The sequence below is a fragment of the Somniosus microcephalus genome, chromosome 10, assembly GCF_052327205.1.
Source record: "Somniosus microcephalus isolate GS21.2 chromosome 10, FLI_Smic_1.0, whole genome shotgun sequence".
Taxonomy (NCBI): domain Eukaryota; kingdom Metazoa; phylum Chordata; class Chondrichthyes; order Squaliformes; family Somniosidae; genus Somniosus; species Somniosus microcephalus.
In genome coordinates this window covers 226638187-226656119 of record NC_140996.1, presented here as the reverse complement: position 1 = coordinate 226656119, position 17933 = coordinate 226638187, and the positions used below count along the sequence as shown (strand labels likewise).

The 17933-nt window shown below is 47.8% G+C and overlaps 1 protein-coding gene across 6 annotated transcripts in view; it reads right to left on the bottom strand.

The window, feature by feature from the left end:
* Positions 1-1343: 1343 nt before the first annotated feature.
* The window catches only part of gucy2f (guanylate cyclase 2F, retinal), a 104692-nt gene continuing 88102 nt past the window's right edge, over positions 1344-17933 (bottom strand). For 2 of the 6 annotated variants that reach the window (XM_085999684.1, XM_085999689.1), the window contains exons 18-19: positions 17550-17635; positions 1344-2710 (exon numbers count right to left, since the gene is read on the bottom strand). In XM_085999684.1, coding sequence (XP_085855810.1) covers positions 2626-2710; positions 17550-17635 — 171 coding nt within the window. In that variant the 3' untranslated portion in view covers positions 1344-2625. Of the gene's footprint in view, positions 2711-14498; positions 14597-17549; positions 17670-17933 lie in introns of those variants that run through there. The other 4 variants (XM_085999686.1, XM_085999687.1, XM_085999685.1 and 1 more) reach the window with 4 other exon arrangements.

Genomic DNA, 17933 nt, shown 5'->3' with positions numbered 1-17933 from the left:
CACAGTCAACCTGAACAGGCAGAGATTTAATCTCTCATGGCGCCTACATGATGGCGAGGCTGAAACTACCATTCTGCAAGCACCAGTCACCAATAGGGTGTTCAGGAGCAACTTCTTTACCCAGAGAGTGGTGAGAATGTGCAACTCGCTACCACAGGGAATGGTTGAGGTGAATAGCGCAGAGCATTTAAGGGGAAACTAGATAAACGCAAGATAGAGAAAGGAATAGAAGGATAGGCTGATAGGGTGAGATGAAGAGGGGCGGGAAGAGGCTCGTGTGGAGCATAAACGCTGGCAGAGACCAGTTGGGCCGAATGGCCTTGACATGAATCTTGTCATTCATGTGGAAATGACTTATGAAATAAGACTGGGCGGCCTGCTGGTGGCGCTGTCCAGGGAGAGTATAAATACTCGGGCATGGGCCCAGCTTGCTCAGGACATTCTTTAACAGGAACTAGTGAAGGACACAACTAGATCCCCATGTTGAAAAACAGTTGATTAAAGCCTTGTTTAATACTCGGACCAAGTGCCTAGTAGTTTTCTTACGCCAGGCCTGTTTCTGTGCTTTAGATTCCAGGTAATTCTACGTAAGCCACTTACAGGGTTAAGTGTTTCATGTGGACCCAAGTAGCCAACGTTGATGCTTACTTCAGAAGCAGTGGAGAAGTATATTAGGCTTCCATGTAGATTGTAGACTACACAGAGGTCCAAGAAAAGATTCTATACTAGTCTATGCAATACAAAAGAAAGTACCAACCAGTCTATTACTATTGAAGAGAAGGACTTACATTTCTATAGCGCCTTTCACGACCATCGGACGTCCCAAAGCGCTTTACAGCCAATGAAGTCACTGTTGTAATGTAGGATACGCGGCAGCCAATCTGCGCACAGAAAGCTCCCACACACAGCAATGTGATAATGACCAGAAAATATTTTAGTGATGTTGATTGAGGGATCAATATTGGTCCCAGGACACCGGGGAGAACTCCCCCCTGCTCTTCTTCGAAATAGTGGCCGTGGGATCTATTACATCCACCTGAGAGGGCAGACGGGGGGCTCGGTTTGACGTCTCATCCAAAAGGCGGCACCTCTGACAGTGCAGCACTCCCTCAGCATTGCACTGGGAGTGTCAGCCTAGATTTTTGTGCTCAAGTCTCTAGGGTGGGACTCTGAACCCACAACCTTCTGACTCAGAGGCGAGAGAGTGCTGCCCACTGAGCCACAGCTGACGCTGGATTCTTGTTCCAGATTCAAGCCACTCTACAACCCATTAAGCTCTGACATAAGGTGAGGTTGGCCTCCAAATGTACATGTGCTTCATAAACAAATAATATAAGCTCGTAGAAGGTATTCTAAACTCACCCACTGGGTGGTACTTTATTCACTAAAAATATATACATATATTTTTCTTTCTTATCTCATTTTCCCTCCTTCCTTTAGCAGGTCCTCTCATGCTAGGCACCATTCCTGAAGTGGGAAGGCGTCTAGACAATCTCTCCACACTCCCACCCTCTCCCTTCCCCTCCATCCACCCCCAGGCCTGCCTCGCCAATACCACAACCTGAAAGTGCCAACGGCAGGTGCACAGGACGGGACCAAGGTTAGCCCACTCCCCGATTTACCCTCCCTCTACTGGGAAAGGTCTCACTCCCCACCCCCTCCCTCCCTCCCATTGGACATCTCGCCATCTCCCACAACCCCCCAACTTGCCTCGATCAGAAAATCACCAACGCGGAGGGTGGGGAGGAGGGGGGGTGGTGGGAGTCATGGACTTGAGGTGCCTGCGTCCTAGCGCGCCCTGGCGCAGTATGGCCGTGCACCTCAAGTCACAGTGCCATTCGGCAAACCAGCTCTCACACAGCCTTGCCGGCAGATTTGGACGCGGTTGCCTTGACAACAGAACCCTCGGTGTTGCGTTACGACCGTCCGGTTGCTCAGCTTTTGTGCTCAAGTGGCTAAAAAGGAGCATGCATGAATGTTGCTGAGGATTCATCCTTAGGGCAGTAAAGGGTAGGAGGGGCTGGGGGGAGGGAAGATCCTCCATTGTACGGGCCGTATGCTACAAGGCGGTTTCATCGTGGGCCCGGCTTAATGTTTCTCCGTGCTACTACTGCCGTACATGGTGGAAGAATACACAGCTGAACCTTTGGTAGACCTGGGCGGTTGGCCAATTTTGTCCTCTTCTCTTCATTGTATCAAACAAAGCGACAGACGCCACTGTTCAACGGCCACAGTCACATAGCAATTAGCAAACCTCCAAGAGTAAGGAACTTAAAGCTGGAAAAAAGCATAAAGATTGGGAACGGGGGAAATCCATGAGGAACTAGAGTGGAGTCCGGTCGCTAACCAGTCCTGAAACCCACTTAGCAGGTCAAGCCTCTCCCAAGCAGCCACCATTCTGGGTGGTGGAGCAGTGTTAAGGGCCGCGTGATTCACCCTTTAACGAGAAGTCTTCCGTTCTGCTGCGCTGCGAAGAACAGAATTAAACAGATCTACTTTAATCTCATTAAAGCAACGAGCTTCCGAGGGATTCATCTTAGCTTCTTCAAAAAAAAGCCCTTGGCTTTGACAGTGAAGGTGACTCCACCAGGTATTGCTCTCACTTTATCATCGCGCTCTCCTCCGTCATGCCCTGTGTTTGTCAGCCATGCGGTTTACTTTCTTGAACATTGTCTTAATTTCTTCTGTCACCGTCTTCTGCCAGTCTTCCCTGCGAAAAAAAATTGAGGGGACAAGAAAAGAAAATCAGAAAACCCCGCTGACGTAAGAAAACTACTAGGCACTTGGTCTAAGCGTTAAACAAAGCTTTAATCAACTGTTTTACAACATGGCGGTCTAGTTGTGTACTTCACTAGTTCCTGTTAAGAATGTCCTGCGCAAGCTGGACCCGTGCCCGAGTATTTATATCCTCCCTGGACAGCGCCACCCGCAGGCTGCTCAGTATTATTTCATAAGTCTTTCTTTCATGAATGACTGATTCATGTCACCCGCTATTATATTGAGGGACATACTGCTGATGCTGGAAATCTGAAATAAAAACAGAAAATGCTAGAAATACTCAGCAGGTCAGGCAGCATCTGTGCTGAGAGGGAAACAAAGTTGGCATTCCTGGAAGAGAAGTGGCAGTCGCCTCTGATCTGACGATGCCACCTTCCATACTAGTGCTTCCGATATTTCTTCCTTTTTCCTCAACCGAGGATTCCCCACCGCCGTGGTTGACAGGGCCCTCGACCGTGTCCGTCCCATTTCCCGCACTTCTGCCCTCACCCCTTCCCCTGTCTCCTAGAACCACGATAGGGTTCCCCTTGTCCTCACCTTCCACCCCACCAGCCTCTTCATTCAATCGATCATCCTCTGCCATTTCCACCACCAAATATATCTTTCCCTCCCCACCCCTTTCAGAATTCCGAAGGGACCGCTCCCTCTGCGACACCCTAGTCCACTCCTCTATCACCCCCAACACCCCTTCCCCTTCGCCCGGCACCTTCCCGTGCAAGCGCAGGAGATGCAACACCTGCCCTTTGACCTCCTCCCTTCCCACTGTCCAGGGCCCCAAACACCCCTTCCAGGTGAAACAGCGATTTAATTGTACTTCTTGCAATCTAGTACACTGTATTCGCTGCTCACGATGCGGTCTCCTCTACACTGGGGAGTCCAAACGCAGATTGGGTGACCGCTTTGCGGAACACCTCCATTCAGTCCACAAGCATGACCCTGAGCTTTCGGTTCCTTGCCATTTTAATTCTCCGCCCCACTCCTACTCATCTTTCAATTAGGCACTTTACAGCATCCCAGACTCAACAACGAGTTCAACAATTTCAGACCATAACTACTGCCCCCATTTTTTTGGACAGCAGGTGCTGGTAATGGTTCTGCTGATGCCATTTACACCTCCTCTAGATCCATCTGTTGTTTCTTTACTTGTCCATTACCATCTCCTTTTGCCTTTCACCATCATCCCTTTTGTCTCTTAATCTCTCCTGTCTTCCACCTTATCACAGACCTTCCCCTTTGTTCTTTCCTCCCCTCCCCCCTTTCCCTGCCTCCGTACTTGCTTAAAACCTGTTGCATCTCTAACTTTTTCCAGTTCTGATGAAAGGTCCTCGACCTGAAACGTTAACTCTGTTTCTCTCTCCACAGATGCAGCCTGACCTGCTGAGTATTTCCAGCATTCTCTGTATATTATATTGAAGGCATGATCTACAGTCTATGAAGCAAATAATGGGCAAAGGACCATCATTTAGGGAGATAGGACCATTGACTTTAGCCCACTATTTGGTCACTGGTTTATGATCCTGACATCGATGCAAATAACGGATATTGCAGTGGAGAGCATCATAAAAAAAAAGAACTTGCATTTCTATAGCGCCTTTTACAACCTCAGGACGTCCCAAAGCGCTTTACAACCAATTAAGTACTTTTGAAGTGTAGTCACTGTTGCAATATCGGAATCGTGGCAACCAATTTGCACCCAAACAGCAATGTGGTAAGAATGGACCAGAATAGCTGTTACATTGATGTTGATTGAGGAATAAATATTGACAAGGACACTCCCCTGCTAGTCTTCGAAATAGTGCTGTGGGATCTTTTACATCTGCCTCAGAGGGCAGACGGGACCTCAACTTAACGTCTCATCCGAAAGATGGCACCTCCGATAGTGCTACACTCCCTCGGTACTGCACTGGAGTGTCGACCTGGATTTTGCACGCAAGTCTCTGGAGCAGGACTATGAACCCACGACCCTCTACCTCAGGAGGCGAGAACATTACCCACTGACGGAGCCACGGCTGACATTCTGGACAGCGATTTTTTTCTTTTGGTTATGAAATAGCTAGATGAAGGGTCAAGGCCAATAGATCAGGAGGTCACCGACGTCGAAAAGTGTAGGAGAGAAGATGAGGTAAATCAAGAAGGCGACACCAAGCTCTGGTTTCAAACTATTTAAGAAGAAGGGAAAGCTCTAGGAGTTAAGGAATTTTACCTTTGAGGTCCTGAAGGGGAAAAGAAAACCATGTTAAAGTAATAGATGAGTCTTGGTTTCAACACAGTGACGAGGAGGAAGAATGTGTACTACCGCATCTTTGGAGCTGAGGATGAGCGAGAGAGGAAATTTCAGAGGAGCAAGGACCCTAGTAGCATTTCATAAAACAGTGTAGAGAGAGAGAAGGAGGCTAGAGTTGAGAAAAGAATCACTCATCAGCCAACGGGCTTTTCCTTGTGCTCTGTCCTGGAGAGTGAGAGAGATGTTACAAGAATCTCCCCAGATATCCCGGACAGACTGTCAACACCGAAGAGAGCGGTTGAAGGAAAAGAAAAAAAATTGTTTGGCACACAAGAAGAAATGGAGCTACTTGGAGGCAACTTTCGGACTGGAAAGAATACAAAGTTGATGCAATGTTACAGTTGCATCAGTGATCTGGCGAGGCCAAAAGCTTTCAAACTTTCTTATAAAGCAAACTAACTTGGCAAGCAAAAGAAGGTGTGAAGTTTTGGTTGCAAAGGTAAAGTGGTTGCAGCGTAGACTTAACCTGGGATCCACGTACATCATTACATTCGGCAAGTTTGATTTTAATGAGCTCAGTACTATATTGGGAGACCAGAGAATATACAAGTTTCTTCACCTTTCATGGTTTATTTAGCTCCTGGTCCACCAACGCCTCAATTTTTAAATTCTCATCCTTCTGTCCATATCCTTCTATGACCTCGCCCCTCCCTATCTCTGTAACCTCCTCCAACCCTACAACCCTCCTTGAACTCTGCGTTCCTCCAACTTTGGCGTTCCTCCACTTCCTTCGCCCCACCATTGGTGGCCTGTTTCTTCAGCTGCCTGGACCCCAAGCTCCGGAATTCCCCCCCAAACCACTCCGCCTCTCCACCTCTCCCTCTTTCCTCCTTTAAGACGCTCTTTAAAACCTATCTCTTTGACCAAGCATTGGGTCAACCGCTCTAATATCCCCTTATGAGACTCGTGTCCAATTTCTGTCTGATAACGCTCCTGTGAAGCGCCTTGGGGCGTTTTCCTACGTTAAGGTTGCTCTGTAAATATAAATTGTTGTTCTTTCAGCTCCGATACTGTTACTACTTTTGAGTCCATCTTTCTCATGCCAATTATTATTTTATGCATTTGGGGACACCACATTGGTGTGCTGTCTATTATCAGAAAGCTCTCTCGTAATCTACTTTTATTGAGTCAAAAGATTCAAGCTTCAAGCTCCACTCCAGGACATGAGCGCATAATTCAAGCTGTGACCCCCAAAACCCTCTTCTTCTTCTTAGGCAGTCCCTCAGAACCGAGGATGACTTGCTTCCACAATAAAAATGAGTTCTCAGGTGACTGATGAGTCCAATGCGGAACCTACAGTCTCTGTCACAGGTGGGGCAGACGGTGGTTGAAGGGGCGGGTGGGTGGGGTGCTTGGGTTGACATGCACTCCTTGCGCTGCCTGCGCTTGGCTTCCACTTGCTCCCGGCGAAGAGACTCGAGGTGTTCGGCGCCTTCCCGGATGCTTCTCCTCCACTTTGTGCGGTCTTGGGACAGGGATTCCCAGGTGTCGGTGGGGATGTTGCACTTTTTCAAGGAGGCTTTGAGGGTGTCCTTGAAGCGTTTCCTCTGTCCACCTGGGGCTCTCTTGCCGTGTCGGAGCTCCAAGTAGAGCGCTTGCTTTGGGAGTCTCGTATCTCAAAGCAGGCACCTCAAAGCACTGGCGAGATACCACCAATGCTGCCTCCACAAGATCCTGCAAATCCATTGGCAGGATAGGCACACCAATGTCAGTGTTCTCACTCAGGCCAACATCCCCAGCATCGGAGCTTTGACCATGCTCGATCAGCTCCGATGGACGGGTCACATCGTCTGCATGCCCGATACGAGATCACCACCCTCTGCCCGCCCTTCCACCTTCAACTTCAATGCAGTGCCAAGAAACTGCTACATTGCCAGTGTCGTTTGGATGTGACATTAAACGGACACTCCACCTGTTTGTTGAAGTTTTTTTTAAATTCATCCTCCTGGACATTGTTGGCAAGGCCAGCATATAGTGCCCATCCCTAGTTAAGAACATAAGAAATGAGAGCAGGAGTAGGCCTCTCGGTGCTTCAAACCTGCTCCGCCATTTAATAAGATCATAGCTGATCTTCTACCTCATCTCCACTTTCCCACACTATCCCCGTATCCCTCGATTCCCTTAGTATCCAAAAATCTATCGATCTTTGTCTTGAATATACTCAACAACTCAGCATTCACAGCCCTCTGGAGCAGAGAATTCCCAAGATTCACAACCCTTTGAGAGAGGGAGTTTCTCCTCATCCCAGTCCTAAATGGCTGACCCCTTATTCTGAGACTGTGCCCCCTGGGGGGGGAAAATTCAGTTGTTTGCGCCTCCCGTTAGCGCCTTAAGAGGGCGCTAATGGGGTGCAAAGCAGCTAGCGCCCGGGCGCGGCGATGTTTGCGTCGCTCACGAAATTAACTAGACATTTTGCGGCGGCGCTAAACACTACCGCCACGATCTCCTGCACCGGCAGATTGTGACGTCAGTCGAGTGCGCAACACCCCGGTAGCGCCCCGGACCGGATATTGAGTGGCGCTCCCTGCCTTACCGCCTGCCGCTAGCAACGACAGGTTGAGGGGAGCGTTATGCTGTCAGAAAGGGACTGGGGGAGCGCTATTTAAAGGCGACCGCTTCCTGCCTTTTTTTGTCGGTGACATTTTTGCACCACGAAGTCTGAGAGAGAGAGAGAGAGAGACTTCTGGAGAGATTCAACGCTGTGTGAAGGAGTTTTGAGTACTGAGCAGCACTTTGCAGGTTTATTTTGATTTGCCCTTCCTTGCTTCACCAACGCTCTGAGGTAGCGCCTCACTCCTCGGCCTTTGCGTCTTAAGACAGGTGTGAAGCGCCTGATTTAGCGCTCCAATCACCTCCAGGGGCGATAAAAGCCAAGTTTGCTGTCGGAGGCGATAATTAGCACCAGGCACTAAACTTTGCGCACGGCCGATAATGGTGCCCCAAACGGGGCAATACCGAATTTTTCCCCCCTGCTTTCTAGACTCTCCAGCCAGGGGAGAAACAGCCTCCCAGCAGAGGGGAACTTGGAGGTGGCGGTGTTTCCCACGCACCTGCTGCCCTTGTCCTTCTAGATGGTGGAGGTCGGGGGTTTAGGAGATGAAGCAGACATGGATGTAAAGGACCCCATGCTCTATTCGAAGAGGAGCAGTGATGCCTCCGGGTGACCTGGCCAACATTTATACCACAACCAACGCTACCAAAACCGGCCAGTCGTCTCATTTGCTGTTTGTGGAATCTTACTGTGTGAAAATCAGGAGCCACATTTGACTACAAAAACCACAGTGGCTAAACTTCAAAAGTAGTTAATTGGCTGTGGGGCTCTGTGAGATGTCCTAAGGACATGAAAGGCACTATATAAATTCAAGTTCTTTCTTTAGCTAGAAAACGTGGAGTCAACTTGAGCCACAGCTTATGTTGCATTCAATAAAGGTGAAACACAAACGTTTGGAGTAATTCCCATTGATGCTTTTGAGAGTTTAGTGTTGGATTCATTCCAGGTGATGGGAAAAGACCGTAAGCGTGACCCCGAGCTTCCGGTCACCTGTCACTTTAATTATCCGCCCCACTCCCACTCTGACCTCTCCGAACTCGGTCTCCTGCCCTGTTCCAACGAAGCTCAACGTAAGCTCGAGGAACAGCACCTCATCTTTCAATTAGGCACTTTACAGACTTCTGGACGCAACATCGAGTTCAACAATTTCAGACTATAACCTCGGCCCCCATTTTTTCTGATGGCAGCTGTTGATGATTCTGCCATCCCCATTTACACCTCTTCTAGACATAGAAACATAGAAACATAGAAGGTAGGAGCAGGAGTAGGCCATTCGGCCCCTCGAGCCTGCTCCGCCATTCAATGCGATCATGGCTGATCATCCAAATTCAGTACCCTGTCCCTGCCTTCTCCCCATATCCCATGATCCCTTTAGCCTTAAGAAATATATCTAACTCCTTCTTGAATATATTTAATGAATTGGCCTCAACTGCCTTGTGTGGTAGAGAATTCCACAGGTTCACCACTCTCTGGGTGAAGAAATTCCTCCTCATCTCAGTCCTAAATGGCTTACCCCTTATCCTTAGACTGTGACCCCTGGTTCTGGACTCCCCCACCATCAGGAACATCCTTCCTGCATCTAGCCTGTCCAGTCCTGTTAGAATTTTATAAGTTTCAATGAGATCCCCTCTCATTCTTCTAAACTCTAGCGAATACAAGCCCAATCGACCCAATCTCTCTTCATATGTCATTCCTGCCATCCCAGGTATCAGTCTGGTGAATCTTCGCTGCACTCCCTCCATGACAAGTACATCCTTCCTCAGATAAGGCGACCAAAACTGCACACAATACTCAAGGTGTGGTCTCACCAAGGCCCTGTACAACTGCAGCAAGACATCCTTGCTCCTGTACTCAAATCCTCTCGCTAAGAAGGCCAACATACCATTTGCCTTCTTAACCGCCTGCTGCACCTGCATGCTTACCTTCAGCGACTGGTGCACAAGGACTCCCAGGTCTCGTTGCACTTCCTTTTTTTTGACCCATCTTTTCTTTCTTTGCTTGTCCCATTACCATCTCCTTTTGCTCTGTACTATCATACCATTTGTCATTTAATCTCTCCTGCCTTCAACCCTATCACAGACCTTCCCGTTTGTTCTTTCCTCTCCTCCCCCCTTTCCCTGTCTCTGCACCTGCTTAAAGCCTGTCACATCTCTAACTTTTTCCAGTTCTGATGAAGGGTCATCGACCTGAAACGTTAACTCTGTTTCTCTCTCCACAGATGCTGTCTGACCTGCTGAGTATTTCCAGCATTTTCTGTTTTTATTTCAGATTTTGTAGGCAGGTTTAACATCTCATCTAAAAGATGGTACTTCTGGCAGTGTAGCTCACCCTCAGTGCTTCCCTGAAATTCCAGCCTAGATTATGTAGTCAAGTCCCTGCCATGAGAGCTCAAACCCATAACCTGTTGGACTCGAGAGGTAAGATTGCCGCTGGCTGAGGTAATGGAGCTGGTCCTCATCCTGCATGCATGCTGGGATAGCCGCACCACCATTCTCCCAATGGAGACCAACCCAAGGCAAGAGAAGAGCGCTGAATCTCAGCTCTGTTAACATGCCATAGCCAAACAACAACGACAACATCAACTTGCATTTATATAGCACCTTTAATGTAGTAAAACAGCCCAAGGCGCTTCACTGGAACGTTATCAAACACAATATGACACCGAGCCACATAAGGAGGTATTAGGACAGATGACCAAAAGCTTAGTCAAAAAGGTAGGTATTAAGGAGTGTCTTAAAGCAGGGGTTCTCAATCTTTATGCTTCCGAGGCCCCCCTCCTGTGTTATAAAAGTTCCACAAACTCCCAGTAACAGAACACAAGTATTTTTTCTGTATACAAATTGGGTGGGAAAAAAACAGTGTGACAAGTGATCAATAACTGGTCTCCATGTTCACTGATTTGCCCCAATTGTTCAATGCATGACGAGACCACCCAGTGTGTCGTAATGAGCCGTGCAGAGCAGGAAGGCTGCAAGTTCAATTCCCAGTGCGTGGTGAGTTGGCTGATTTCAGCCGGAGTGGCTGTAAAGGCAAGATCATTTAGTCTTATTGCCCCGGGCCTAGAGAATGGGGAAAAAAATCATCCAGGGCTCCTGTTCCCGATCACTGTCCAATAATCGTTGCTGGAAATTGCCCATTCCCCCACGTTTAGTTTGGAGAGCTTTGAGTGTGGTGCTACCTTCTACAGTCCAAGTTAACATTCTAGACTGAAAATGTCACTTGGGAAAAGCGTGAGAGAACCTGCGAGCAACTTTTAGCTTGTATCGCAATACCTTTAGGAAGAACGTTAGAAAAAAAAGATATTTTCATTAAATATGGCAGACGCGTTCGCGTTCTCTCTAAAGTGTGAGGTCCTATCCTATGAGGACAGGATCAGATCTGGCATGGTGTCATCTTCTGGGCACAAACCTTTTTGCTTCTGGTGACCAACATGCAACCGGCACAGGCACGATGGGCCGAATGGCCTCCTACTGCGCTGTACTATTCCATGATCCTATGATGACATCATTAGTTGTTGCACTATTAACAGATATTAGGGATAACTGAACAAATTTTTGCAAAGGGAATAAATATTGGGAACTCAGGAGCAGAGGGCAGTGCCTCTGATTCATGGACCAAGCAATTTACCATCCATTAATTTCAAAGAATGCAAAATCATTTGTGCTGTCTATCCTCCGCACCCAAATTCCTGATGTACATTCCTTTGGACAAAGCTCACAATATTACCCTATTATTATCAGGACATACGACCCTTGAGCCTGCTCCGCCATTCAGTGAGATCAAGGCTGATCTGCGACCTAACTCCATATGGAGCCTTTGCTCCTTATCCCTTGATGCCCTTACCTAATAAAAATCTATCAATCTCAGTCTTGGAAGCTCCAATTGACCCCCAACATCCACAGCCTTCTGGGGGACAGAGTTCCAGATTCTACTACCCTTTGTGTGAAAAAATACTTCCCGATTTCCCTTCTAAATGCCCTGGCTCTAATTTTAAGATGATGGCCCCTCATTCTTGATTCCCCCACTAGAGGAAATAATTTCACTGTATCTATCCTATTGAATCCTTTTAACATTTTAAACACCTCGATCAGGTCACCCTTCTATACTCAAGGGAGTGTAGAGGGGGCTTTTTCTGGAGTGCCGCAGTGCTAACCAATATCTTACTGTAGGGCACTCAGTGGTACCATGCTTTTTATTATTCGTTTTTTTGATGTGGGCATCGCTGTTATTGCCCATCCCCAGTCGCCCCTGAGAAGGTGGTGGTGAGCCGCCTTCTTGAACCGCTGCAGTCCATGCGGTGAAGGTACTCCCACAGTGCTGTTAGGGAGGGAGTTCCAGGATTTTGACCCAGCGACGATGAAGGAATGGCCGATATATTTCCAAGTCCGGATGGTGTGTGACTTGGAGGGGAACTTGGAGGTGGTGGTGTTCCCATGCGTCTGCTGCCTTTGTCCTTCTAGGGGGTAGAGGTCGCGGGTTTGGGAGGTGCTGCAGTGCTGACCCATGAAGTGACGGGATTCAGGTCTTCACCTCCAATTCCCCACAGGGCCAGCGTCTGATTTCAGCCTTGGCAGCTTCTCAGTTGTAAAAGTAATAAAGAATAAGAAAGACTTGCATTTCTATAGCACCTTTCACGACCCCGAACGCTCCAAAGTGCTTTACAGCCAATGAAGTACTTTTGAAGTGTAGTCACTGCTGTAATGTGGGAAACGCGGCAGCCAATTTGCGCACAGCAAGCTCCCACAAACAGCAATGTGATAATGACCAGATCGTCTGTTTTTAGTGATGTTGGTTGAGGGATAAATATTGGCCGCAGGACACCGGGGAGAACTCCCCTGCTCTTCTTCGAAATAGTGCCGTGGGATCATTTACACCCACCTGGGATGGCAGACGGTTTAACGTCTCATCCAAAAGACGGCACCTCCAACAGTGCAGCACCCCCTCAGCACTGCACTGGGCGTGTCAGCCTAGATTTCTGTGCTCAAGTCTCTGCAGTGGGACTTGAACCCACAACCTTCATGACTCAGAGGCACTGAGCCACAGCTATATTTCTATAGCCTTTCACAAGCTGAGGACCTCCTAAAGCGCTCTATAGTCAATGAGGGGCCAAAAAGATATCATTGTTCATCTGACTGAGGGGGTCTGGGTAGCAGCCACTTTCTGTGTTGCCAAACCATGATCATGGCCTCTCAAGCAATACGCTGCCAAGCACCTTTCAACACACACCTCTAGACAAAGGACAATACCTCTTATGGCAAGGAGTTCCTCACAGGCAAAGTCATAGTGGGATAAATGCAATGCAAGAAGGCGTTTCAGAATTGACCAATACCTGATGGAGGCAATGCTGAGCTTGCAATGGTCATTGCCCTCAGAGGCACCAATGGGTGGGCGGTGAGGGGGGAGTCAGTGGCCTTACTGCTATGATTGAACAACTAGCGTATTCGATTTGTAGGATTCCCATAATTATCACAATATCCTGAAGTTTGCAAGCAGTGCATGTTGGACCTCTAATAATATGAAGTGATCCAGAAACGGAGCCCTTACTGGTTGACGATGTTCTTTTTGTGCATGTGTTACAATACCGTGCGCCAAACCTTTTAAGTGCGTCGCTACGAGTCCTCATCCATAAGCGGAGTAAACGTCCTGCAAAATAATGGGTGAGCTTCCTTCCTTTAGACAGTAGACACATTGAGAGAGTGTGTTAGAATCGTAACTCCAAAGCGCTGCTCCCTTTCACATCTGGGACATGCCCTCAGGGGCCGCATCGTCCTGCGAATAAAATCCCTGCAAGTCAAAAATCTCAACAGGCAGACCATATCTGTAGGGGAGGTTTATTAAGAACATAAGAAATAGGAGCAGGAGTAGGCCATTTGGCCCCTTCGAGCCTGCTCCACCATTCAATGAGATCATGGCTGATCATCTGCCTCAACTCCATTCACCGGCCCTATCGCCATATCCCTTGATGCCTTTACTAGTCAGAAATCTATCAACTTCTGTTTTGAATGTACCCAATGACTGAGCCTCCACAGCCCTCTGGTAAAGAATTCCAAAGATTCACCACCCTCTGTGTGAAGAAATTTCTTCTCATCTCAGTCCTGAATGGCCTACCCTTTATCCTGAGGCTGTGGCCCCTGGTTCTAGACTCCCCAGCCAAGGGAAACATTCTCCCAGCATCCACCCTATCAAGCCCTGCAATAATTTTGTATGCTTCAATGAGATCCCCTCTCATTCTTCTGAATTCAAGAGAATACAGGCCTAATTTACTCAATCTCTTCTCATACGACAGTCCCGCCATCCCAGGAATCAATCTCGTGAACCTTCGTTGCACTCCCTCTATGGCAAGTATATCCTTCCTTGCAACATGACAGCAGTGGTGGGATCTGCTGTAAGCTTCAGAACGTTTGAGACACCGCACAGTAATGTCACGGTCTACCTAAGTTTTGGATATTAAGGGAGTCAAGGGTTATGGAGATCGGGTGGGAAAGTGGAGTTGAGGTCGAAGATCAGCCGTGATCTTATGGAATGCCGGAGCATGCTCGAGGGGCCGAATGGCCGACTCCTGCTCCTAATTCTTATGGTCATCTCTACAGGTGCCTGAACTCTGGGCTTCCGTGGAATTTTCATGGTGATGGTTATTTTTGCAAGACAATGCAGCCCTCTTGAGAGATGTCCCAGTCTTGGACATTACACGTGACTGCAAAGCATCCATTTCACATGGCACATGAAACAAAGAGAAATGATACTAAGCCAACCAAGGAAGCCCCCCCCAATCACGATAACTACTTAAAACATCACGTCACGGCCAGAGGGAAAGAAAAATACGGCACAAACCATTCAAAGGGGAACGAAGAAAACAACCCAAGGTACATAATGCTACACACGCACCACACTACCTCCGTTACTCCTTCACGGCAAGGAGCTGCTCTGCTCTTAACCTTCTGTCCTCTCCAATCTCATCCAGCTGCAAACCGTGACCATTCACTCTGTGAAAGATAGTTGAACAGCTGTGTGACTCTTTTGCAGTTGGTCCCATTTATGGGGATCCCATTAGACATGTGAGTTTAACATAGGAAGGAAGGAAAGGAAGTCTTGCATTTCTATAGCGCCTTTTCACAGCCTCAGGATGTCCCAAAGCGCTTTACAGCCAATTAAGTACTTTTGAAGTGTGGTCGCTGTTGTAATGTAGGAAACGCGGCAGCCAATTTGCGCACAGCAAGCTCCCACAAACAGCAACGTGATAATGACCAGATCATCTGTTTTTGTGATTATCTCTCAGGCTGATTTTTGGACTCTCGGGGAATCAAGGGATATGGGGATCGGGCGGGAAAGTGGAGTTGAGGTCAATGATCAGCCATGATCTCATTGAATGGCGGAGCAGGCTCGAGGGGCCGTATGGCCTACTCCTGCCCCTATTTCTTATGTTCTTATGTGAGATTGATTGAGGGATAAATATTGGACCAGGACACCGGGGAGAACTCCCCTGCTCTTGTTCGAAATAGTGCCATGGGATATTTTACATCCACCCGAGAGGGCAGACGGGGCCTCGGTTTAATGTCTCATCCGAAAGATGGCACCTCCGACAGTGCAGCACTCCCTCATTATTGCACTGGAGTGTCAGCCTAGATTATGTGCTCATGTCTTTGGACCGAGACTTGAATCCACACTCCTCTAAGGCAAGGGTGCTACAAACTGAAGGTTGCGGATCAGATGTCCGTCATACACACCCCCTCCCTGGTTTTACTTTCCACAAGGTGGACATGGTTTGCGGTTTGTGAGAGCTTGCTGTGCGCAAATTGGCTGCCGCGTTCCCTACATTACGCAGTCACAGCCAGTGGGTGTGAAACTCCAGGCAGCAAGGGGCACAAGGCACATCCGCTCTAAGTCCGTGACCCAACACTTCCAGCAGCTAACCGTGCTTACAGGATCTCAGGTCAGTGTTGAAGCTCGAACTCCAATACATGCGCTCTCTACAAGTGCGGCTTTCCTGCTGGAAGTATGGAATCAGAAGATCACCCCGATAGTGCAGCGTAAAGTATAAGGCACGTAAAGTATAAGACACATAGTGTAAAATATAAGGCACATAGTGTGAAGTACAAGGCACATAGTGTAATGTACAAAGTTGAATCTGTAATAAATTGTTTCTTTTGCACTGAAATAAAAATACCCTTGCTATGTGTTGTAGGTTTATCCACCTACCTGCTGCACCATATTTACCCAAATAGGGCACGGTGACATCATTAGCATGGCACCAGTAACACCATCATTGGCCGAAACTCTGATGGTCGCTGGACCAACCACAACATCAAGGTTGGACTGGACTTTTCATCTCCTTCTAACGACGGGCTTCAATTTATTATTTTTAACTAGTTCTCTGTTTGATCTGAATTAACACTAACCCCTCTCCCTATCCCTTCCAAACCCCGCCACCACCACATAGGCTGCACTCGGCCCAGGGATTGACTCGATGAATGGAATCAGTGTCCCACCAGTTTTATCACACCATGGTGACATCGCAATTGCCCCACAGTGCTGTCTTGTCAGCTCAGCCATTGCCTGGTCAACTTTATTGATGACAGTGTTAAGTATGTTTTAGGAACAGTTAAAGGCAATAGACCCAACAAACCTGGCCCCTTTCCAGGGATTAACTGCCCCACCTGCCTTCGCACCATATCTTTTCAGAGATGCATCTAACTGTCTTTTTAACTGAAGGCTGCAGCCCAAACAATAATATATTAAGAGTAAGAGGATAACTAAAGAAAGGGTAGGGCCTATTAGAGATCATGAGGGTAATCTGTGTGTGGAGGCGGGAGACATCGGTAGGGTTCTTAATGAATACTTTGCGTCTATTTTCACAAAGGAGAGGGGCGAAGCAGACATTGCTATCAGGGAGGAGGAGTGTGATATATTAGATGAAATAAACATAGTGAGAGAGGAAGTATTAAGGGGTTTAGCAGCTTTAAAAGTGGATAAATCCCCAGGCCCAGATGAAATGTATCCCAGGCTGTTAAGCGAAGCGAAGCGAAGCAGAGGCCCTGACCATCATTTTTCAATCCTCTCTGGCTTCAGGTGTGGTGCCGGAGGACTGGAGGACTGCTAATGTGGTACCCTTGTTTAAAAAGGGAGAAAAGGATAGACCAAGTAATTACAGGCCAGTCAGCCTAACCTCGGTGGCCTCCTTCCGTGCTGTAACTTTCTATGATTCTATGACTCTATGACAAGCCCGCGACCAACACAACAGAATAATTTTTCTCTTTCATTAACCTTCATCTCCATCACGTGCTCCCATTGACTAACAGGACGAGAGTTCCTCTCCCCGCCTCCACCCTCCAAAGGCCCAGGACGAGAGTAATGTCCAAATGCACAATGGTTGCTCCCTTTATTTTCAACAGGAGAGCAAAATTGTTTAACTCCAGGTGGATTCCCCACTCAGGCCTGAGTTACAATTACAGTCGGGTCTCAATGATATCAACATGCATGTGTAAAGAAGGACCCTGTTGGCTCCGGTCCCGAGTCCTTGCTGACTGCCCAGGAGAGCAGGTTAAAATTGCAGCTGTTGCGATGGATGGCGGCTTTCGGACAGGTGAGAGCCAGGGGCGATTTTAACCGCCCGCCTGCCCGCCAGGTTTCTGCTGAGCGAGGCGGGTTAAAATCGCCCCCCCACCCCCACCTTGTCTCCGTGACATCCAATGAAATCAGGAGCATCTGGCTTTAAGAAAAATCAGTGAAACCAAAAAACGAAAGACTGCCATCGAGACAGGACTCTGAGCCTTTGGATGGATGGGAGAAGGACCTCAAGGTTGAAAGTGTCCTCAGTCAGAAACTCCTCAACACCCAACGATCTGCTGGGTTCATGTTGGAACAATACGATATCCGGCTTTTCACAATGGCCTTCCTTATAGATAGTTATCTCTTACCCTATTGATGAGAAGTCCTTACCCTGCTTTGATTGCTGGAGGGCCAGGTAAAGGGGCAGTAAAGTTGTCTTTTCCTACAAGCCAATAGGTTTCCTCTATGCCTTTGCCCTGAAATATGAAGAACAAGGGTCCATATTTTCCCCTGGATGTTAATATTAGCACAAGGATAGACATACGAAGATCGCCCAATAAACAGATGAACAAATATCAGTAATGGACGTTTCACATGCGAGCGCTACTACAAAAGCAAGTTGCATTTAAATAGCACCTTTAACATCGAGAAACACCCCAAGGCATTTCACAGGAGTGTAATCAGACAGAAATTGACACTGAGCCAAAGAGGGATGGTGAGAAAATATTAAATGTTGGTGTTCAGAGGGATTTGGGTGTACTTGTACACCAAACA